This window comes from Sparus aurata, chromosome 14, assembly GCF_900880675.1.
Source record: "Sparus aurata chromosome 14, fSpaAur1.1, whole genome shotgun sequence".
NCBI lineage: Eukaryota > Metazoa > Chordata > Actinopteri > Spariformes > Sparidae > Sparus > Sparus aurata.
Window position 1 is genome coordinate 2284883 of NC_044200.1, and position 24146 is coordinate 2309028.

A 24146-nucleotide genomic window follows, 5' to 3' on the forward strand; every position below is an offset into this window, starting at 1 on the left:
CGGTTGAAATTACTGCAGCTGGTATTCACGACCAGAACAGACATAGGCCTATTAATGTAATGCCTGTTTCCATCGTTTGTTAGTTTTTTTCTAGATTTTTAGTGTGTACAATATTACTATCCTATACACATTTTATAAAGCAACATTACACTTTAGATATTGAGTTTGGATTTTTCTTACAGAACACAATGTCAGGATTTCCTAACTTTATTTTGCAGGGCCCTCCTCACAGAAAGGTAAGCCTCAGCCACAGATCTGCTTGGATCATTTGAATGAAAAACTCCTCAAGAGTTGGGCTTTAACATGTAAAGTATAGTTAAAATATACAACTTAGTGATCAGTCCCAAATGTATAGCGGCCTGGGACAGACTATAGCCTATGCCATGGCCTCAGTAGCTTATTTATAAAATTCTGATCGACTAAAGATAGCGAACACGGAAGCCATCATCAGAATTGATGTCCATATTCCCAGGCGACGTGAACGCAGCAAAAGGTAACTTACAGTAAACCGCTCAGCTCATTTCCATACAGAGCAGGAAGTTTTTCATGAACCAGCTCAGCCTCAGCCCCGCTCCCACTGTGTCCTCACTGAGGGTCGCTGCTCTTTGAGTCGCTGTCTGAAATGTTTTCTGACTGCAGGCCGCGGATACCCTCTACATTTGGACTGCTGGTGTGACTGTATACCTTCTTAAAAATGACCTTTCAACGAGCATATGTGTTGTTGATGTGTGTGTCGCTGTCGTCTACGGTGAGGATCTTATCATGGCCGCCTCTGAACTGCTATCAACAGGTAAGCTGTCGTAGAGTGATTTCAGCTGTCAGTTTCTGTCTGTTAGACTAAGAAGGGTTTGTCCAGCACTGGAGTTAAAAAAAAATTGCATAGTTTCTGTAGCCCTACAGTTCAATTCTCAGTTCTTGGTCACCAGACTATCACTAAATATTAGTCATATATGTTACTTTATTATAATATTACTTTTTTTTATAAATGTACTGTATTCCGTTATTTTATATTTCAAACTGCAGTTGATATGTTGTATTCTAAACCATAAAGCCCCTTTCAGCTGAATGGACAATACAGGCTATAGCCTAATTATCTGTTATTTTTATATATGGTAATGTCATGAATATATCATAAAATATGAAAATCACATCACCAAAAGTTCAGCTGTAAGCTGAGTAGAAAAATAGACAAAAAAAAAAATTGGGCCCAACGTGATGTAATGTGTCACTCTGTAGTCTGTGGAGAGTTATGACAACATACAGTCACCGTGACACACAAACATCATACTGGGTTTCCTGACTGAGCTGTGATTTCCTGTAAGGTAGCCCGATGCAAAGACAGTTCTAGGAATACCTGTATCAGCCAGAGATCATACACATATTTCAGAATCGGAAATACTTTATTGATCGCCGAGGGGCAATTGCTTGTGTTACAGCTGCTAAAGTCCAGAAATATGCAGAAAAATAAAAACTATATATAAGCAAGACCAACAAAAACACAACCAAATATACAAGACACATTCTACCAGAAGATATTGTACAGGATATATATATATGTGTGTGTGTGTGTGTGTGTGTGTGTGTGTGTGTGTGTGTGTGTGTGTTCATTGATGGTTTCTAACACATTTATCAATACCACTTCTGCCTACGCACCACAAAACAAGCAGCCATTTTGATATGCTGAAATGGCTGTGGAGTGCATGAACAGGCCAGATCTCTGCTCCGGAGGAAAGTTTGGCTGTACAATATTGCCATAATATAAAGTACATTTCAAATGAAAGTAGCTAGCAGTATGTCATTCTTTACATTTTAAGTAACTTGCCCAACAATGGTTCCAAGTCACAGGCACCTTGTAGCAGGCACCTTCACACAGATGTAGATTTTGATTTCTTGTTTGGATGAATGTTTAATGATAATATATTAAGGTGTTCATGTTGAAATGTAAATTATTCTCTGTAATTGTGAAAAGTTTGCAAAGTACAGAACAGTACAGTTTATATTTGTAAGACTGATAATACTATAATTCTCATTCCTAATCTGTTCCTTTTCTCCTGCCACAGGGTTTGATGTGTACAGTCAACATCAGTGAGTGAATTTTACCCTTCCTACTTACTACTATTGTCATTTACTTGTTGCTAAGAAAGTAGAGTTCCTAACTCTCACAGATTACAGATTGAGGTTATAAAGCAGGGGTTTCAAACAGCCCACACCCTTCATCTGACCCATGACCAGATGTTAAGAATATAATGTAATCCCGCCTGCAAAATAATTTTTTTTTATTAAGTTTTTGTTTTTTTAGTTGTTTCACTCTAATTTAAACTTCACCTTTATACGCAATTGAAATAAAACACAATTGTTATTAAAGGTCCAAGCAGTGATGAACAGGAACAGGATACATGTCACCCAACACACAACAGTGACATCTGGGAAAAATGGCGCCGAAAATCGTTTTTTTGTTGTCTGGTCTTGATACATATACATACCAAATGTCGTCCATGTATATGCATGTAGTAGGTGCTGTGAAGTTTTGCGGGGGGCGTTATAGAGTCCCTAACTTAAAAAAAATAATGCAAGTTGACTTTGATTTTGAAGCAGGATATTTTCAGTTAGCACCGCTGTCATTTATCAAAAATGCATTCAAAGAGCATTTTTGATAAATGACAGCAGCCATTTTCAGCATGTGTAGACAGTGGATCCATATCAGATATGTCTGGGAGTAGTTTTATTCAGACTGTGGGAGTATTGAACAGCTAACTATTGATTTCACATACATAAGTTACTTGTCAGGAAAAAAAGTTGCACTGTTAAAAACTAATGTGCATCCAGATGTATTCTGTTTTCACTATTTTTTGTTAAATAATAACAAAATATGAGCAGAAGGGCTGCCATGTGTGACAAGAAATAAAGTGCAAATGTGTTTAATTTGTTTGCTCTGTGCATGGTTTCAATAAGTTATTTAAGAGTAGGAAAAAAACATTTGTACATCTGGGGACTGTGTAGGTCAATGAGCTGCAGGTGAGAGTAGATGTCAGCCGCGCCTAGCCACTCACAGCACCTCTATAACAATGGAAATACGAACTACATTTTCTGAAATATTGTGCTTTCTTGAAGTACTTCAACGCTGAAGTGGCTCTCCTATGAGATGCCAATACCAGCTGTGGCCCCAAGCTAATCTGAGTTGAGACCCCTTTTCTAAATGGTTGCAATAATCTACACAATTAGTCAACAACTTGAAAAATACAGTGTATGTACCTAGTCTTAGAATTAAAAAAAAAGAAATTCTATAAAATTCCAAAAAGTCAGTGTTCCTCTTAGTTCAATTAGTATCAATTAGTTAAAATAATTTCCCAGTCTGGGATCATTAAAGTAATTCTATTCTATTCCACTCCAACTTAACTCAGTTGTGAACTGCAGAATACTGTCTTGCAATTGGTTAAGAAATAAATGTTGTAAAGATGTGAACGACAGAATGTGCAAAGAAAATTTGGATGTGATGTCAGGCTTCCCAGCTGTCACACACTCAATCTGTGTGTGTGTGTGTGCGTGTGTGTGTGTGTGTGTGTGTGTGTGTGTAGGTAACTGTTTGGACATTAAATGGGGTGATAGGAATGAGTACACTCCCAGCGGTCCAGAGGAGCTGCAGGTGGCTGTGGACACGAGGCGAGATGAGACAGGACACCTGCACCCTGTACTGGTTGCTAACTGGAAGATAAAGGATGAGGGTGAGTCAGTCTGATGTTTTAAGCAAATAAAAGCTGTCTTAAGTATTACATAAAAAATGTACAGGATGAATTCATGCAGGGAGGAGTAGTAGACAAGGAAAACTGAAATCACTTGTAAATTTCAGATAATAACTTTTGTTAAGCTTTGATATGATGTAGTGAAGACAGGAAGGAGCAGTGAGACAGGAAGTGACCTCTGCCATGTTTCTCCTCAGGCAGCATTGGTTATCTGACCGCCACTGAGTTACATGTTCTGGTGATATCCACCAACCAGAACCTGTGTGTTCGATATTCTTTCAAAGAAAAACTCCCAATGAGAAGTCCGTCAGGGGAAAAGGTGAGTGGCTCACAACAACTGAGATATTTAGATAATGCTTTCATAGTGACATTATTAAATGTCATCAGTCGATCTCTTTTCAGACTGCTGTGTCAGTGCTTCATTATTAATTCTATATTAATATACAGTGTTTCCTCCAGTATTTTCTGAGACTGTGGCGCTGGGGGTGGAGATGCAGTTTGGGTCATCATTCTGTAATATTTATACTTATGTCATAGGCTACTTAGGGAATTTCATTTTTTTTCTCTGGTTATAATGCTCTCACACAGCCATCATGGGCTTGGAATGAAGATTCATCTAATATTGTAAAGAAATACTTTTTTTATTATTTGAGAGGAGTTATCTAAGTCAAAGTCCTGCACGGGTGAAAAATAATGTACTGTGTCGGACACAGATGCGGATCGGGTCGGACGCCTGGAGAGGCGGGTCGTGTTTTACGATTGCCATGTTCAAGGCATCACTTATCATCAGTCATTATTAGCGACACAAATAATAAGCATTTATATTTCATATGAGCTCATTCATGCATGCTTGCGCCCCCCCCAGGACTCCCATTCCCCACGCTGGCTTACTTTCACTTTTAAAAATTGCGTCCGTCCAATTTTCCTTCGGGCGTTGGTATCAATTTATAGTGGGTCGGCTCGGGTACGGAATGTAATTTGTGCTACTGTTGGAAAACGGGTCGGATGTGGTTTTAAGTATGGCGGGTTCGGGCGGGTTTGCAAAATAAGACCCGTGCAGGACTCTGCTTTAAGTGACCATTTTAATCCTCTAGCTAATTATCAAGCTAAATATCCAACATGCAAGTTTAACGTCAAAGACTGCGATGGAAGACCACGGTAAAATATTTCCTTTCTCTAACACTGGATTTATTTATGCCTGAATTTTTAAGGTGTGACGGCTTTTATTTTGCCGTGGAGGTGCGCCACAGTCAATTACATGTAGAGGAAACCCTGATATATTATATTACTATATTGCTTCTTATTAAGACAATCCCCAGATGAATCAATTTCCATTTCACGTTGTAACTGCTACTTGCCGGGGGAGACTGTCACATAGCCTAGCCTGCTGCTAATATATTATTTAGTCATTGATGCCCTATGCAAGATAGCTGAGGTATGGTTGGTCCCACATAGTTGCACAATTTGATTTAATTATGTTGGTGTCGTCCCTGAAACGTCATAGTTAATGTTGCCCCGGGTCAGGACCATCAATGCAACTGAACAATCACATTTTTGCAATGTCTTAGCCATGCAACTGTAGTTCCCTAAACATAAGGAACACACTGGCCCAACCGTTGGACGTCTGAAGCATTTGGAGAGACTCGGACGAGGTCGGGAACAAATCTGTTTGGTGTGTTCAGCTGCGTCGGAAGCTTTCAGAGCCGCGCGGACGTTGTCTGCTCCGATTCAACATGCAAAGTCTGAGGAGGTTGGCTGTTGGCCGTCTGAGCCATTGGATTCTCTGATTGGTTGTGTTCCAGCTGTATGACCATTTTGATTTGTGGTGTGCTAGCGAATCAGTGCGGTGTGTGGGAGGGGCGGAATACTGTATGCGCTTTGTTTTTCTATGCTCTCTGTTCTGTCATTCCCTGTTTTCATGTTTTGGAGTAACTCCTGTTACTGGTACGAGACTAGCTGCTATGTCCATTTAGGACGAATTAATCTGTGTTCGTTTGGTAATGCCTCCTGCATGTTTAGTATGCAGCTGTTTTTGTCTGAAATAGTTAAGTTTCGTTTTGATCGAAAGTAAAGAGAGTTGCGTGCATAAAGCTCTCGTCCAGTGTCTTTTTAAAACACAACACTAGAGCCACCTGCTTATTGCATCTTGCATAAGTGCAGAACGTACACGCTACTGTGGAGCTGGCAGCACGTCGAAGCGGTGTGTTCAATGCAACTTTTCGGCCGAACGGGTCAGACGAGAGGAAACAGAGTGGTTGGATAAAGACAGTTGGCTTTTGGTTTGGGTCTGGGCGGTGTGTGAGGGCCTTACACTGCTCAGACGTCCAACTGCCTTATCCGACCACTCTGTTGCCTCTCGTCTGACCCGTTTGGCAGAAAAGTTGCATTGAACACAACGCTTCGACGTGCTTCCTACTCCACAGTAGCGTGTACGTTCTGCGCTTGCGCAAGATGCAATAAGCCTCCTTAACAGCGGGTGGCGCTAGTCTCGTGCCAGTAATCCAAAACACGAAAACAGGAAATGACGGAACGGAGTGCATAGAAAAACAAAGCGCACACAGTATTGATTCGGTATTAGTCCGACCCCAGAAGACGTTTGTGGACTAAATACTTGGCATACGTGAAAGATGACTATGGTTAGGCTGACACTCGCGTTGTGTGCTCTCGTCCGCGCGGCTCCGAAAGCTTCCATTGCAGCTGAACACACTGTAAATATTTGTTCCCAACCTCGTCTGAGTCTCCCCAAACGCTTCAGACATCCATCAGTTGGGCTGGTGTGTTCCTGCCTTAACCAAACAGAGACAGAGAACTGAAAATAAATGGAAAATTATATGTGCATAAAAAGTGAACAATAAAACACAATCAGGATACAGACCCAGCTTCCTTAGTGAGCGTCCAATACTTACCCCACCAGTCCATGACAGCTTGCTCCAAATGCTGACTTTGTTGCTCTTTTGTAAGGTGAAATGATGTTCCCTGAGCTACAGTAATTATGGTGTTCCAGGAACAACACCAACACAGTGATATCAGATAGGTCCACAATGTCACCACAAAAAAGGGAAGAGGAGAGTAATTGGGCAAATAAGACTACAGGAGAAGAAGAGAAAGAAAGGAATGTAATGAGGAGGTAAGGAAAGACCAGGGTATGAAGAAGTGGGGAGATGATGGCATTGTCTATCGGCCCTACATGAATGTAGAGGACTGTTGAGAAAAGATGAAGGACGTAAGAAGGGAGGGAGGAGCTGAGTGTTTACTTTTATTAAAATCATTAACTGATAGTGTTAAATAAGTTGATACAACTGGTTACCTGATATTTGTACAAGCTTATGAAATGTATTAAATAAATAATTGATGATTTAAGTCATCTACTCTGTTAAAAGTCTGTCCTTGGGGTGGACCTCCATACCTCAGTTGGATTGTTCTACCTTCATTTTCAATACTTTCTATGCCCATGCATACAGTTTTTTTGTGTTGGTATTTGCGGGATGTTTCTGTAGGTCATGTATATGATATTTATACTGCACTGACCAGAGAGAAGCACTGCAATTTCATTGTATACTTGATGTGCAATGACAATAAAGTTTCTATTCTGTTCTATTCTTAATGGGGGAAGTGTTGCTTAAGGAGAAACTAAACCCCAGAGGATTAGCTGAAGTGCCTCTACCCTGGAAACTCAAAAAATGTCTCAACATGGGCAGGGCAGGCGTAGGGTCGCAAGACACGACTGTTAATTCCTTCATGCTGCATCTGCAGCCCCTCACCACCGCCACCACACTTGCACACCTAATCACACAACACACCGCCATACTATTAGCTAGCATATTAGCAAGAGGTTGCATGCCACGATTCTGGCTGGAAATTGTCCCATGGTGTGCTTAAAAATGTTCCCTGGTTTCACTGTCACAAGAAAAACGTAGTCTCACATCGTAGTCATTAGCCTACTTCACACAGAGGCTCTGCGTTATCGCTGCAGCGAATGCTCACCATTTCTTTGCCCTCCGTTTACCCCTGATCCACGTCTCCAGCTTTTCCAATCCCACAGAAACAGCGCATGATTCCGGTACTGAAAGGCCGGTGTGAATGGGGCTATTAATGACCTGTCAGCTTTCTCTCCTATAATTCTATTGCCATCACCTCCACCTAGCTGTGTGAAAACCAGGTCATAAACATGTAATGTGAACGTGATGTTTTTATACATCTTTTATATGAATGCCAACTTGGCTGGGAGGGGTGGTTGGTGATAAAAGCTGTCCCTGCTTCAAGGATCCCCTAATAGCAAGATTCAGTTGCAATAGCAAGGTTTCAACTTGTAGAGGACAGTCACTATGCATATTTATAACACAATATGGAGAATTCAGATACTAAATGTCAAGATATGGACCTGAATCAATCAACAACATTAGTTAACAACCACATACATCAATATTGGCCAGCGTATGCCCTCTTTGTGGCAACAGCTACATACAGGATGTTGATAAGAGATGGAACTTGATTACAGAATAAAACAGTTTACATAATTACACTGTAAGAAGCCCATGAAAAAATCAGAGATGCAGGCTGCTGCTTCTCAATTCAGACCTATTCAGTTCTTAAGAACATTTTCCCCAACCTGGATTAATGTTGTTTATTGGAATGCGCAGTCGTATTCTAATAGAAAGTATACATATCAGATTAGACTCTGAAGCAGATGCTCAGTATTAAATGCCGTAGATCTGGATCAGAGAGGAAAACCTGATTTGGACATTTGTATAGCTTTATGTAAAGCTGAGCAACGCTGTTTGTAGCAACAGTTTCTAATCAGTCAAAACAGTCAAGTTGACTCCCTGACAACATTATTTTGTGTTTGCAGTGGTCATTCTCAGCTAACATGGTAGTGGTGGACCCTGGTCAGAAATACCAGGTCTCTGTTTTTAACATTCCCAAACCAGAGTTGGGCCACAGCTGGTATGATGTCAGCATGCCTGTCAGCGTTCCTGGTAAGTAGAAGAGCTGTTTTTGATTGAGGAAATGAAACTGTCCCAGAATGTGTTCATCTTTTTGGCCTCTTTATGCTCCTGTCAATGTTGGAGATTAGTTCTATTTCATTAAATGTATTTCTCTATTTGTGGTTAGTGTATTCTTTCTCATTACAGCTTAACCGTCTTATTTGCCTATTTAATGAGATGATTCACGCAATTATTAGGCATTTCTCTTCACTCAAAACAATGCTTTTTTAGATGAAGGAAACTAAACTAGGCAGAATTTGTGTCATCTTCAATTTGCTCATTTGTAGATCTTTGAGTCCTTGTGACTTTACTGAAATTCTGTTTCCCAGATTGTCGGAATCACACAATGAAGAGGACCCAGTTCTGCATAGAACAAGGTGTGTCCTTGTTATTCTTAGTCCAATAAGAGTGAGTGAATCATATAAACCATTTATAACATGTTGTCTTGTTGCTGTGCTGTAGGAAGTCTGTGGCAGTCTAACATTAGTCTGGCTGTCAGTGGCAGATCGACCCTGGTTGTAAGCTTCAGTCCTGACAGACTCTGTGAAGAGTATATAGTTATTGTCAGCTGCTCCAAAAACCAACATGTGGACCATACATATAAGGTAAGGTGACATCATGCTGCAGATTCCAAATGGTTGTGTATTTGAAGAATATTTGTACTTACTCACATAGAAGACGAATGCATTTAGATTTTTTCAGCAATATGATCTTAAACTTGACTGTATGTGCTCATCACAACATCCTTTGTCTTGTACTAAAAACCTAGTTTTTACCCCAGTTTCTCTCTTGACTTCAGTGCAGGAAACTCTGTGCCCTGTTTCTCTGTGCAGTGGCTCTTCTGCCGATTGTCTAAAAAAAGGCTTCATATTATACTATTATACTTATTTTAGTGGATGATCAGTGTAATTCATTTGACCTGTCAGCAGTTATAATGTGTTTTAGCGGAACAGTCTATTATCACACCCGTAATGAAACATATAGCATGGTGGTTCTCATTAGAGGATTACTGTATTACATTATATAAGTCTTCCCTTGGTAAGCCAAATCAAGTGTCAAATGCAAAGCAAGTTCCAACAGAGGCACACACACCAGGTGCATTTCTGTAAAAGGAAAACGATTATGTTGCAGGCATTTTTTAGCAACATGTCTCTATGTGATTCCCTCCTTATAAATTGACATTAATCCCTTTTTGAGATTTTTTTTAAACAGACAGCCGTTCTTATTCAAATGTACAAAATCAGAAATCAGAAAATGTCTTTGGAATTGGATATGTCTCGGTAAGTGCCTCATCTAAAAATATGCACACAAAATAAACTCTCCTCTCCAGGCTAATCAGACGACCCTGAATGTAACTTTCAGCCTTGATAAATGGCCGAAATCCTGCTGCCAGTTTGATGCCGAGGTAAATCTACTCAAATCTATTCGCTGAGTTATGTTATTTCATTACTAAGCTTGTTTGTATCATCTATGATCGTATCAGCCCTTAAAGTTAACATGACTTTATTCTTCACTGCAGATCAAACCTCTTTTCCCACAATGTGGCCAGGATTGTCCTCGTCAAACGAGAACTCTTAATGTTTGTGATGGTATGTTGGCAGATATGAAGCATCAATATTATGGCTAACAAGGAGAAGACTTGTTGATGTATCTGTTGATTGCAGTGCAACGCCAGAGTAAGAAATATTTATGTAGATGGCGAGTCGAGGTCACAAATTTTTTTCTTCCACAATTATGGAAGACATGACTAAATACAGACAGCCAGACCTTTAATACAAGGTTCACTTACATTGACATTTTTTCCCTTTAATTGCATTTAAAGGTTCTAAAGAATTCCCCAAAATACTTTCTGCTGCACAAACACACGGCCTTTTAAAGTACTAGATCATGGCCCATTCAAAATGTGCCTCTTCGGAGCAGGTGGATTGCTAGGCCTCTGATATTGCTGCTCTCAGCTTTCTCGAGAACTGCTCATCTAAACTTCACTGGCTGCTAAGTTCTTGAAAACTTTAAGAATGTTAAGACATTCTGATATCCAAGTTAGAAATAATCTCAAATAAGTAGATTGTTTAACAAACATGAGCCCACGACATGTATCAAGATATGGTTTTTGCAGTGATGATCAAAGTTTTAACTGTTGTTACATAATTTACATATACACAATATGAACTTCAGGTATTTGTATAGTTTGTGTAATATGCACATGCAACAACAGTTTAATCAAGTTATCAGCAGTCATTTTATGTTGCCCTGTAACATATAGTAAGCCACATTTGGACTCCAACTGACATCCATCATGGGTTAAACATAGCGAAATCACACTAAATGTAGCCATTTTGTCTAAAAAAACAAAAGCAATATGGACGTTGAATCAACATTCAGTTTCAGCAATGGGTACCATTTGATTCTGTAAAAACACCTGCACGGCTTATCAATAAACTGTGATCTCATTTCCACAGCAAGTCCAACTCATGCCCCCATTGTCCCTCTGTACACATTTGTCATCCCGGGAGTGGTGTTTTTGTGTGTAGTGATGGCACTTATTATGTGTGTCATCTGCAGGAAGTCAGGTCAGTCACATGTTTTCTGTTCTATCCATAATGAGTTCAGTTGGTTTGAAATGATTTGTACTTAGCTCATGGCATATTCTATGTGGTTAGGTCAACCTGTTGCTGCAGCACCTGTGGGAGGTGATGAGCCATGGCAGCAGCAGCAGCTTAAACAAGCTCCCAAAGTTCTGATCATCTACTCCCAGGACCACCACCTCTACAGGGACATAGTGCTAAAACTTTGCGCCTTCCTCCAGACCAAGTGTGGCACTAAGGTGCTGGTGGACTTGCTAGACTCCACCTCGGTTGGGATGGTGGGTCGCCTTCGATGGCTTGAGTGGCAACGGCAGCAGTTAAAAAACCCTCTGGACAAAATCTTGGTGCTGTGCTCACGAGGCGTCCAGGCAAAATGGAGGGCCATGTGCGGTCAAGGTCGGGTGACATTAAGAGAAGACGTTCTTTCCCCTACTGACGACATGCTCACTCCCTTTCTCAATCTTTTCCTACCAGATATGCACCAGGCAGGCATGCTGGGCAGGTACATGGTGGCTTACTTTGATGACATCAGCAGTGATCAAGACGTGCCATCAGTTTTTGATATTGGTGTCAAATACAAGTTGATGAAGCATTTTGAAGAGCTCTACTTCCGCATCCTAGACATTGAGAAGTATCAGCCAGGTCAGGTCAACCACATTGAGGGTATTGGTGGGGATGAATATTTCAGTTGTCCCTCAGGCAGAGCCCTGAGGAATGCAATTGAAACCTTCCAGGCCTACCAGTTGGAAAATCCTGATTGGTTTGACAGGGAGTGTGTGGACAATGAGGAGGACATCACAATGGAGGCCAACGTGCTCATTGAGCAGCTGCAGATCCCTCCAGTCATGGAGTGTGTACCTCTAGTCCGAGATGGGCTTCCTGTCCACATCCATGAGGTAGAAATCAATAAAAACAGCAACAGTATTCAAGTCCTTACGCCTGAACTGAATACAGAGTGTGAGCTGTTGTCAGTGACAGAAGTTTCACCAGTGGTGAACCCTGTGTGGAAATATCAGTACTCGTCCAACCTAGATGAAGTGTTGACAGATCAGATGTATCCTCACAGACCCAGTCAAGAATCTGTCCATATAGTTGAGCCTGTTTTGAACAGGCTGCCACCAACAAGACAGAACTGGCTCTCCCTCAAGGAAGAACCCTTGGGTCAAATTCCCAGTGAGGACAATGAGAATGATTCCCTACAAGCTATGATTCAACTCTCTGCTCATTCAGACCAGAGAACCTCAGCCCTCCAGAACTCCCTGGAGTCAAACCCTCCAAAATCCTCAAGTGCCAGCAGGCAGAGTGAATATTTTGCTCCATCCAGAGTCAGCCAATCTCAGCCCATGGAGATGGAGGAGTATGAGGTTCTGGAGCCCAGTGAAAAGGGTCAGAGCAGTGGATCTGATCAAGGCTACATCTCCAAAATGTCCTCGCAGCATGAACTGCCTTTGAAAGAAGATCCACTTGTGGCTCTGAGAAGGCTGCAGGAGCAGCTGCTTCAGCGAAATCTCTGTTATTATGACATAGGTGCTGAAGGAAACTGATTTTCATGTTCCAAAGTCCCAGCAATAGGTACTAAACCTTCACTGACTTCAACTATTGAAGCTCTAGCATGTCTAGCAGACATGAAGACTACTCTGTCACATGCTCAGTCCTAACATTCATTCTCATACCATCCTCTCATGCATGTCATTATCCTGGGCCGTCAATTGATATCAGCTACTAACATCAGCTAGGCACAGCTTTCCAAAAACACAGCAACAAACTTTCACTGTCAGCGCACCATCTTGCTGCTGTCTTTTTTTATTGTCTCCTGCCTTTAGTTCATTCATGTTGCAGTTTTGCAGGCGCCCTCCACATCCCCATCACCACCCAGTCTTCACGGATTCACAATCTTCATAGTGTCATCAGTCTGTCTCAGATGAGTCATCAACCACCACCACCACCAGTCTTGACTCCATGGGCAGACGCCCTTTGATTATGAAATCACCCTGTAGAGATGAAAAACCAGACTTTCTGACTCACAGTGGAGTGTGGGGCTTATATGTTACATATCTGATGTTTGTTGAATATAATAACCTAAAAAATGTAAATGTCTATTTGGTGATGCCAAATTTTTTAATGAGTTGCAAATGTGTTGTATTTACTGTAAATGCATACTGTTTTAATGGATGTTGCACCTGGATTAGTTAAGATTGGGGCAAATTGGACTTCTTGGATGAAAGAAGAAATAATGGATTTATTGGCACTCTCAAGACTGTGTCGAGTAATAAGAACTGCAGCTCAGTGAACTTGCTCTTTCAGTTCATCACTCAGACATGAGGTTACAGGCAGTAACTGCCCAGGGTTCCCAAAAGGTTGCAGACAGGTTGTATCAAACAAGTCCTATTCAAATGGGCCTAGAAAAGGCACTAGCTGTTATCAGTCATAATCACACAGAAGAAATTAAGAGGCTATGTTGTTTGAGTTACTGTAAGTATATTTTTGAGCTAGCTGATTTGGTCACATTTTTAGAAGACCTATAATAAAATCTTTTTATTTGAAGCACTTCAACTTAATATTTTTGTGACAAAGTAGCCACCAAAGAAAAATGAGAGCTTGAGAAATCACTGGAACTGAGGACTGCCATGATATACTGTACATTTACCTTTACAATTGTATATACAATTTTGGCCACGACTGTAGGCTACGTCGTATGAAAGTATGAAATAGCTGAAATGTCACCATGCAGAATGTATATGAACTATCACAATCACCCAGGCACCATCTCACTCTCTACAAAATTAAGTTCCGCTGTCTCCCAAAAAAAAATGTCTAGACTAAATGGTCAAAGTCTGGAGCCCACAGTTGGCTTTGGGTAATTGCTGTTTGGTGTGGATAAAATAGAAGCTGGTCAGCCAAATTTTGTGATTGTTGAACAATGAATTAAAAAAGAAACGTATACTTTTTGGTTCTGAGGGACTGATGACAGAATCTAAAGTTTACTGTTGATGTTTTAAATTGCTGATTTTTTTTCTGGTACTCAGACGAAAATATTTTGAGGTGATGTGTTGTCTTCCACAATTGGCCGTTAAAGCTTTCAACATGTCATGAAAGTATTCTGGGAGTAAAGGTATGTTGAAAATAACATTTTTGTCATTGTGTTCCTGTAAGGATTATTTTCTTTTTAAAGTGAAGGATTTTGTTAAACAGCCACTTATCTTTGTTTATGGGTCATTCGCTTTCCTCTGAATACAAAATAAATAATCGCTTCACATAAGTACGTTCTTCAGATTTATTTTAGGTTTCAACCACATAGAATTCTGTCTTACAACTACAGTAGATACATTGGATTATATCAGTACAGATAGTCACCACACAATTTAACAGTACAGGTAGAATCCTATCTGTAAACAACAGCAATGTTCTTCTCCTGTAAACAGGTTTTCAGAAAAGGAACACCCATATAAGACAGAACAGGGTTTAAATTGCACACATTGAGTTTGTCATTGCATGTTAATTGTAGGCTGAAAAAGAAAATATTCAAATCTGTGAAGCATGATTAGCTCATTTAGAATATCCATGTCCATGAAAGCCTTTGGTAGTTTAAGTGTGGCTAAGCGCTGTGCTTGTTCATGCAGGTTAAAGGCCGACTATACTGCAGTTTAAAGTTTAATGCAAACAAATGGTCCTGCTTGTGATTCCACTGTGTGATAAGCTTCATGTGCAAATCCAAAAAAAGGATGATAGTGAGCCTTTCCAGCAGCCCGGGACACATATACAGAGGTTTAGTAGATTACTGGCACAAGGAAATACAAAACTGTATAAAATATGATATCTTCAATACTTTGGCAATATATGATAAGCAATAAACAGACAGAAGCTGTTCTCAGTGCAGCATAAAAAACAAAGCTGAGAGAACCACTTTAGTAGTCAACATGTCATATTTTGTGATTAGCAGCGGCTCTACGATCTGTAATCCTCCAGAAAGGTAAAACATGACGGCCAACTTCACAACAGCACCTTGAAGTCAGCAACAAATAAAAAGGTAACTAAATCATGTCTCCATCCAGGTTATGTTTGATTGTTGAGAGTGAAAGCTCATTGTGGACCCTGTGAAAAGTATTTTGTCAAAATAATGTCAAGATCCACATCTCATTGTCTGCATCAGCAGGTAGAGTATTTGTCATGGAGATACCTCAGTTATCATTATATTAATTAATTCATGTAAAAATGGACGTGGCCTCACATGTGACTACTGTGGGGATCACTGGAGCAGTGAAACAACGAGGATCCTGGAGAAGAAACACCAGAAACACAATATCAGCTGACCAAAACCACAGCATCCAGTGGAAAGAGGTCAAAGGTCATTGATCAGGCGTCAGTGGAGACGGGGTAACCATTTCTCCTTTATACAATTACCTGTCATGTGACCATGTTCCACATTAAGGTCTGGTGAGGACACCTGAGCTAACTAGCTGCTGAGTAAGAGAATGAGGTGTCTTTTCAAACTAATTATTATCAGTTTTATTGTTCATAAACACTCATTCCATCCATCCATCCATCCATCCGGGGTCAAGGTCAAGGAGGCATCAGGCTTAGAAGGGTATTCCAGACCTCCTTTTCCCCAGCAACGCTTACCTGCCCCTTCTGAGAATTTCCCAGGCCAGATGGGATATATAATGTCCCTCCAGCAAGTTCTGGGTCTGCCCCAGGGTCTCCTCCCAGTTACTCGTGCCTGGTAGACCTCCCAAGGGGTGCGCCAAGGAGGCATCCTAACAAGATGCCTGAACAGCTTCAACTGGCTCTTTCAAACATGAACGGCTCTACTCCGAGCTCCCCGCAGATGACTGAACTCCCCCCTTATCTCTGAAGCTGAGCCAAGCCACCCTATGATAACAATACTCATTATTATGTCTTATTATTAAGAAAACAATCCCTTGATCGCCTGCAGCTGAAATGATTGAACTTGAGTCCTATCCCTTCCTCCACACCTTCGATTAAACTGACCCACAGGTCGCAGCCTGCATGATCTCAGACAGCTATCTGCAGTACATAGGTGCAGACAGATATGTTAGCAACATGATAAGTAGTTGGAAAATAATTGAAAGATGTGTGAGGTGGACTTAACTAAGAGACAAAAATGCAAAAAAGAGGAGGCTGCATGCTCCAGCAGAATTCAGCTTTAACTTGGAGTGAAGAGCACATAGAATGATCTGCACAGGACTGCAACACTTGGGATTGTTTGTTTGCATTGGTCAAAAGGAAACCTCTTCCTGTTATCTGCTTTTCCTCATACAGAAGCAGCCAAAAGCTAAAAATGTGATGGTTACCAGAGTGTCCATTATAAGAAGTTCACTGCATAACTTATCTTCCTGCATAAAACTACTTTTAAAGCTTCCTAACAGCTGAAGGTTCTTTCAAGAACATGCAACAAAACCTTGCATATGAAAATATCTTAGGTTCAAAAGCTATCTAGATCCAGTTCAAAATGTTGATTAAACCTAGATTTAATCCAGTGCCAAACCTGTTGGGAGGGCCTGTATATATTTGGCCAGTCAATATTGCGTGTATGACTCTAGCCAGCCCTTATCTATGGCACAGTCAGAAGGAGCCAATACAGTCACTATTTTTTAAGTTAGTCATTTTGGTGTGTCAAAGGCACATGAACAATTCTCTGGATCCAAATCTCAAAATCTATGTATTTTCTATATTTAGAATAGCAAGCACAGGGAGCTATAACATTCTGACACTGTACCTTTAAATTAGACCAGGAGTTTCAAATTGATTTAAATGGTGAGTCACACTTGGGTTTTGCATATGAGGCTGGTTTTACACACCAATCAATATACTTTGCATCGATGCTGGCCATTTTCTAAGCTCCTCCAGTCAGTCACCACTATCAGTTTGTTTCAATACAGCATGGAAGTCACCTGCAGAGACCTGAAACTTGTCTCACATTGGTTGGAGCTACACATACGTCACATACATCACCTTGAATGTTATATATTGTTGTCACAGTTACATACTTCATTCTTATTTTGTGATTCACTAATTTTTCAGTTCAGTCTGTAGAACAACTACATGGGCAAAAATATGTGTAGATACCCAATTATATCATCCATGTGTCCACTGGCCACTGATGTTGGGTGACAAAGCCTGGCTCATGTTGAAGTGGTTGAGGCCAGGGTTCTGTGGAGGCCAGTCAAGTTCTTCAACACTAAACTGGGAAAACCATTCCTTTATGGAGCTATGGAACTGGATTGTGCCAATGACAAATTCAATTCAAAGAACACTATTTGTCCCCGGGGGGCAATTTAGTCTGCAAGTTCAACTTCAATACTGTATTGAAATAATGAGAAACAAATGACTGCCTAGAAGGTAAGCAAATATGTAAGACACTATAGTACACTTTGAAACAACAGCAACAACAAAAAGTTTGTGTGATTTGTAGAACTGAATCTTGATAAAACTCTGATTCGGTCCTTTCTGGTGGGTTTCCTCCTCATCAGTCTGGACCCCTCAGCAATCTTTCTACACACACAGTCACAACCTCTGACCTGCAAACACTGATCAATGACAGAGAAGCAAATAAAACTGGCAAATTGCACAGATACCCTCACTATGATTAAATTCACCTCATGAACTCCATTCACAGTAAAATTATAGGCACTAAAATACCCCACTGACCATACAGCTAAACACCCTAACATAATCTTCAGTCACATAAACTAATATACTTTGATTAGTCATGTTTGTTAGAGACAACATCACTAGCAGCTTATCGAGGAGCTTATCATGGACAGATCACACCATGACATACCGTACCTACTGTTACTTAAACAAAGCTGCAGTGATAGTGCAGTAAATGTCCTGCTGTAAATAATGCACTGACCCACTGAGAGGGAGCTCGGAATCACTGTTCCCAGTAGTGCCTGGAAAAAGGTGTCCCATCTGAACTCAGCAGTGTGTAAACGTCCACATACATTTTCAACACAACCCATCATGCATGTTACTTTTAATTTGTTTAAATGCAATGGTTCATCTCAATGGAACAGCCTTGTAGATGACTGTCTTTACCAAAAGTCAGATGAACAGATCAAATAATGTTGATGTTAATCTCTGTGCATCCAGTACAGACAGGTCTGAGCCCAACCCAATTGCCAGAATAGACGTTGGAGGTGTACCTTTCTGCCAGCCAAGGATATGTTGAAACCTTGCCTTTCTTTTATGTTGCAACTTTTTGATTCTTAACGTTTCGTTTTCAATTTTAGGATGGGACAGTGTTGTGCTCATGTTCTGGTTGTGTTTAGGCACAAAAAAACATGGTTAGGGTTAAGAAAATATGTTGTCTCTGCTTCTGAATACCAGTTTTGGTCACCACAAACACAGCTGGAGATGTCCAAACCTGCTGTCAACAATAATTTTTCTGATCTGAAAAATGAGACCTTCCCCGTCTCTCTCAGTTGCCTTCACAAGCCTGTTGATGTTTTGTAGAAGTTGTTTCATGTTGCTGGACTGTGAAGGACTTGGCAGCAGTCCGCAAGATGGGACTTTATTCATGTTCTTGAGTGCCTCCTCTTAGCTAATCCCACTGCTCTGCTAACAGTGAGCAACATTAGCTTACGGTCGTTTAGAAATGGCTAACACAAACCAACAACCAGCTTCCAGAACAACGCGAGCCCCTTTAAAAATATCCACCCAGTTTCTCAGTTAAAAATATTGAAACAGTCTTGAGCTGTGGTGAATGGTTTGAAAGCCTTCTTGCCCGTAACTTCACCACCATTCCCTCCACCTGCTGATATGACAGTCTAGTCATAAACCTAATGTGTAATGTTGTAGAAACTATGGTTTGAAGAAACGTCAACTGCCAAAGTGTTGTCCTGGAGACTGGTGAAATCTATTTAGCCTAACTTAGCATAACAACTGGAAGCAGGGGGACATTGTTGGTCAAGCCCAGAGTTACAACACAACTCAACACAGCGCTTTTGAGATGATGGGTGCAGTTACTGCAACCACCATTTGTTCTACAATGACAATGAGCATGTAGATCTGTGTCACCAGTTACAAAACATGAAAAAACAAAACTGACATTTGAATAACTGATGGAGTTGTCATTGTGAATGTTGTCACACATTCAGCAGACACACATTTGAATTTATGAGCCAAAAGAAGCTAGAAATCCAGTTAGAGCTGAGAGGAATAATAATTATGTGTGGGTTCCTCACAACAGTACACTACACAAAGCCATCTAATCCACTGTTAACATAAAAATAATGATTAGAGCAGTTTTATGTAGCAGTTATGACTTAACAGGTCAAGAATATGACTTGGATTTCCTTTCTCAAAATTTGATTTGGCTTAAGTAATCAATGATTACTTACAGTGTAATGATACACTAGAATGTATGAAATCACATTTCTCTGAAAAAATCTATTAAAAAGGGGAAAAAGACGAGGGATGATAAAATCATTTCAAAGTACTAAGAATCAAATGTAAACCAGAGTGTTCAAAATGACAGAAACTTTATCAGAGTCTGCTAGGTTTGTATATACTTGTCATCATCTTTAAGCAAAGACGAAATACTGTAGGCCTATGAACAAATGATAAAAGATTGTTTTGTGGATAGACTAAGAGCTTGGCCCATAGATGACCCAGAGAAGTACTGCGCTTAAAAATCACAGATGTCCAAGTGAACAGTAGCCAGTGATCTTTGATCCAGAGGATGACAGAAAAGTCAAAGTAGTAAAACAGTAGCACAGCCAGCGATACCAACATTAGTTCTTGTTGGCCAGGGGTCCATTTGAAAAGGCTGTAGAAAACCTGTTTGTCATGGCACTGTTGGACCTTTATTCAGGCATTGACTTACACACACATCTACTCTACTCTCAGTACCAGACACAGCGTTTAGGACCAGCACAGACCAGCAGACAACACTGTCATCAATAGAAAACACTAATGTACATGGATGGAGCAGAGTCCTGGTGACTCAGATCAGAGGAATTCTTCAAATTGCACTTTGCGTTTCAACACCACGCACAGTCCAGCTGCTGTCGCTCTGTCTTCTATCCAAGTGCAGCGACGAAGCTCACAGACTGAACACACATAACTCAACAAGGTCCTGCACTACAGTTCCTTCTCCATTTGTTGTAGGCTATTGCAGGTGTCGTGTTTGACTGTAGCACCTGTAGACTGGTCTGGAAAGGGAGCATTGTAAGGCTGGTACAGATGATGCATTCCAGACATGTACAAAAATTGGAAAATCCATTGTCCTTTCATGTAAAATGTTATCAGCCTTGAAAGCAAGAACTCCAAACAGAAAAGCTCCAAGGTTTCAGAGATGCAGTTATCTGACATCATGCCTGCATAGAAACAAACACTGTAAACTTCAACACAGAATCAAAGTGCTTTGAAAAGTTTTTAGCCTATCATAATGAATCCCTAGATTATGGGTTTGCAACATAATTCATATTCTTCATAACCCCAATGGGGTTATGTGCATAACACAGCTGATGATGACTAAATTACAGAGCGTGCAACTGTCTCAGGGGCCCAGACCCTCAAGGGCCCAAAGGTCTCAGGTTGTACAGATCATAGTTATTTAGTGATTCATTAATTCATTATGAAGCCACTCAATGGCAAGTGACCTGCATTTGTATCCAGTCTGGGGGCCTTTTCTTATAGATGTGACATAGGTCTAAATGTAATAAATCCTCAATAGGGGCTCAAACGCTTACGTCATGGTTCCAGACCAGGTTAATTTGGCCCTGTAGATGGTATTTGGCAGCATTTAAAATAGCTGATTATATGTGCATAGGATAACATTGCATATTACATATTTGCAAATCTGCACATAACATTTCAAATGGAGTTGATGGGCTGTTTAGATAAAAGTGTTGTTTTAAGCCTCTTAGTAAACTTAACTTAAAGCTGTGTGAGCGACATCTCTGCAAGTTTTAACGACAAATATAAAATTCTAAGGTACACCTGCACAAATGGTTCGTAATCAGTGAAGGAGTTTGCACTGAATCACAGTCAGCCCTTGATATAAGCAAACTACTACACAGCTGCCCGGGGGGCCCAAAGACAGCAAGGGGCCCTTAGTCCTAATCAGCAAATTAGAAGTGTGAAGTCTCATAGTGACTCTGTTTATGTGGTCATTATATTAGCAGTCTGCTTAATGATGAAGTATCTATCTATCTATCTATCTATCTATCTATCTATCTTATATACATTAACAAATATTTATATTATATATAATATTAGATATTTCTGCCTTTATGGATGTAATTCAGTCTTTTCAGACAATCCACTTTTTTCCCCAAAGTATTTATTACAAGGCAGTTACAAGAAAAACTGCCGTCAGTGTGATCTGAGGGTCGTCCGCAGTAAAAAAAAGACATGTTACCATTGAATTTTTGAAACGTAATTTTCACTGCCCCAGGGCCCCTCAACAACACCCCTCTCTTAAACAGGTACAGTTTTATGATCTTGCTGAATACTATATTATCACTATAATATTTGAGTTGACATGCATGTCCTCAGATAAATTAGTGGTTAATCAATGTATAACCAAACTAAAATTGGGTGCAAAGGACCTGGACAGTGGCCCACAGTTCACTATTTACCCAAGGAGCACTGCCACTACAGAATACAGAGGTGGAGGACGTCATCCTAAATCATCACAGAGGTACCTGAGAAAATGTGTAGCCTACTTTTGCAATTTGGGTGACTTGACTCTTTGAGTTTAGTCAGCTTGGATTAATTCAGTGTTTGACTCCAATGTAAATTGACTTGTTGACATAGCTATGCAAAGTGTATTACTTTAACCTGCACCGTTGTGTGTATCTAAGCTGTTGCATTGTTGCCTCAGTACCTTACACGTAGGTTTTATTTCGGTCCTAATTGGGATTTTCCAATTTCCAGCTGTGTCTGGAACGCAGCACAGATTCTCTACTTTCCTGCTATCAGCACAGGCGGGCCAGCCGGGCTTTATGACTGGGTGACTGCCAAGGTGTTGACGTATCCGTGTGGACACATGTCGTTCTCGGACACGCAGTGGGAGAACTGGGCCGGGTTGCTGCCGCTGGTCAGCCTCCGGACGCCCTGCACCGCCACGCACTGCTCCACCAGCTCCAGGAACTTACACGCCAAGAAGAAGATGTTTTTGAACATGAACACCGACACCGGCATTTTGTAGACGTAAACCTGGAAACACCTGACCACCAGCAGGGGTGCGTTGACCACCAGGCCCGTGGAGAAGCGGGCCCACAGCCACCGGCAGCGCAGCTCCGACGCCGTCAGCTCGTAGAGCCAGATCACCGGCACCGCAAGGGCCACGAAATACACCGAGATGACGGTGTATTTCAGGTAGAGGTTAGGGATCTCGCTCCTGAGCAGCATTTCCACCAGCGTGAAGCTGTCCAGCAGGTCCAGGCAGGTGCTCATGAAGCAGCTCTGGGAGTGGTGCCGCGTCGCCCCGTTTAAATCCTCGATGATGGAGTTGATGAGGCAGAAGAGCAGCGGCGCTGACAGCAGCATGATGATCTTGAAGCCTGTCACTCCGCACGGGACCTTGAGCGCGATCAGGTCGAGGATGGAGGTCTCCAGGATGAGCACCACCTTCGGGGTGCAGGCGATGACATAGATGAGCCAAGCCAGGTAGGCGTAGGTGAACTCCCCGAGGTTGCAACCGAAGATGGAGCTCTTCTGGTGGAAGCCGCAGGCCCGCTCTCTCTTGCTCCGCGCGTTCTTCATAAAGAAAATCCCCCAGCCCGAGATGACCACTAGGTCCGTGGCTATCCATGAGCACCAGTACAGGTCGGTGAAGATGATGAGGTAGAAGTCCAGAATGCCTCCTTGGAAGATAAGGAGGAGGAAGCAGAGCGCCTTGTACAGCAGGCTCCTTTTGGATTTGTGCGCCAGCAGGGGAGCGGTCTGGATGAACTCCCCCGATGTCATGATGCAGGCGGCGGCCGCGGCTGAGGAGACCAGGGGCTGGATGCTGCCGCTCTCCTCCGGGAGGATGCTGCCGCTGGTGGTCTGGGTGTCCCGCCTCCTGCTCAGCTGCCCAAATTCCGGAGAAGAGGAGACGGGGGAGTCCGGGCAGTAGTTCGCTTCGGATCGGAGGTACTCGGCCTTCGGATTGTCGTTGTCAGTTTCTGAGATCATTGTATTTGTGCGGTCACCTCCCTTTCTTCCTTTTTCTTCCTTCCTGATGCTTTTAAAGGTGAAGAGAAAGAGACATGCGCAAAGACAGGCGTGGACTGAGGGCTGCTTCAGCCCCTCTGCTTCTGTGTATAGGCGAATGGTTATCTTCATTTATTAATACGCCTACGGTTTTGTATACATGATTTCTATTTTTACACACACACACACACACACCCACACACACACCCCTTCATACAGAACACCAGATTACTGACAGAAGAGAAACATTACAATAAAGAAGTCAGAAAAACAGGGCAAAGAAATTGTGATAAAAATATGATCCAAGTGTTCACTCCAACCACAGTCTGTCACAGTGAACTCATTCACTTTTTCTTGTTTTTACTTTTTTTTTTAATTCTTGTTTTTCTGGTCTCATACAGAAACATAGGCTGCCCTGATATTCTTCATCAGTGTTGCGTTTGGGTGGTGATCCGGGCCACACTGAGCTGCTCGGAGCCCGTCCCTGCTGCAGTGGTGTAGTGCAATGCTTTTTATGATGGAACTCTAGCTGGAATTCATTTGAACACATGTTCCATAGCATCATCAGCAGTGAATTGGGAGGAATTTATGAATGGAAAGGGGAACTGGGGAAGAGATTCAAACTCTGCTTGACTGTTCCACTTGTTCTAATACTTGGTTTAACCCAC

General features: G+C 41.4%; 2 protein-coding genes across 2 annotated transcripts; one reads left to right on the forward strand and one right to left on the reverse strand.

Annotated features, from left to right (window-relative positions):
* The first annotated feature begins 522 nt into the window (after positions 1–522).
* Positions 523–14437, forward strand: il17ra1a (interleukin 17 receptor A1a). Its single transcript, XM_030440411.1, has 11 exons — positions 523–790; positions 2061–2085; positions 3576–3722; positions 3938–4059; positions 8590–8716; positions 9055–9102; positions 9188–9330; positions 10056–10130; positions 10245–10314; positions 11185–11295; positions 11386–14437. The coding sequence occupies exons 1-11, from the start codon at positions 695–697 to the stop codon at positions 12852–12854; spliced, it is 2433 nt and encodes an 810-aa protein (XP_030296271.1). The 5' UTR covers positions 523–694; the 3' UTR covers positions 12855–14437.
* Positions 14438–14570: 133 nt separating this feature from the next.
* On the reverse strand, positions 14571–23672 carry tmem121b (transmembrane protein 121B). Its single transcript, XM_030440412.1, has 2 exons — positions 22166–23672; positions 14571–20651 (listed from the first exon to the last, which is right to left on the reverse strand). Exon 1 carries the CDS (start codon positions 23608–23610, stop codon positions 22282–22284), a length of 1329 nt encoding a protein of 442 aa, XP_030296272.1. The 5' UTR covers positions 23611–23672; the 3' UTR covers positions 14571–20651; positions 22166–22281.
* Between the last annotated feature and the right edge of the window lie 474 nt (positions 23673–24146).

Coding starts and splice junctions, on each gene's coding strand:
- tmem121b (XM_030440412.1), bottom strand. CDS start 23,610: ATGAAGATAACCATTCGCCTATACACAGAAGCAGAGGGGCTGAAGCAG.
- il17ra1a (XM_030440411.1), top strand. CDS start 695: ATGACCTTTCAACGAGCATATGTGTTGTTGATGTGTGTGTCGCTGTCG. Junction 791..2,060: donor CTCTGAACTGCTATCAACAG/GTAAGCTGTCGT, acceptor CTCCTGCCACAG/GGTTTGATGTGTACAGTCAA. Junction 4,060..8,589: donor GAAGTCCGTCAGGGGAAAAG/GTGAGTGGCTCA, acceptor TTGTGTTTGCAG/TGGTCATTCTCAGCTAACAT.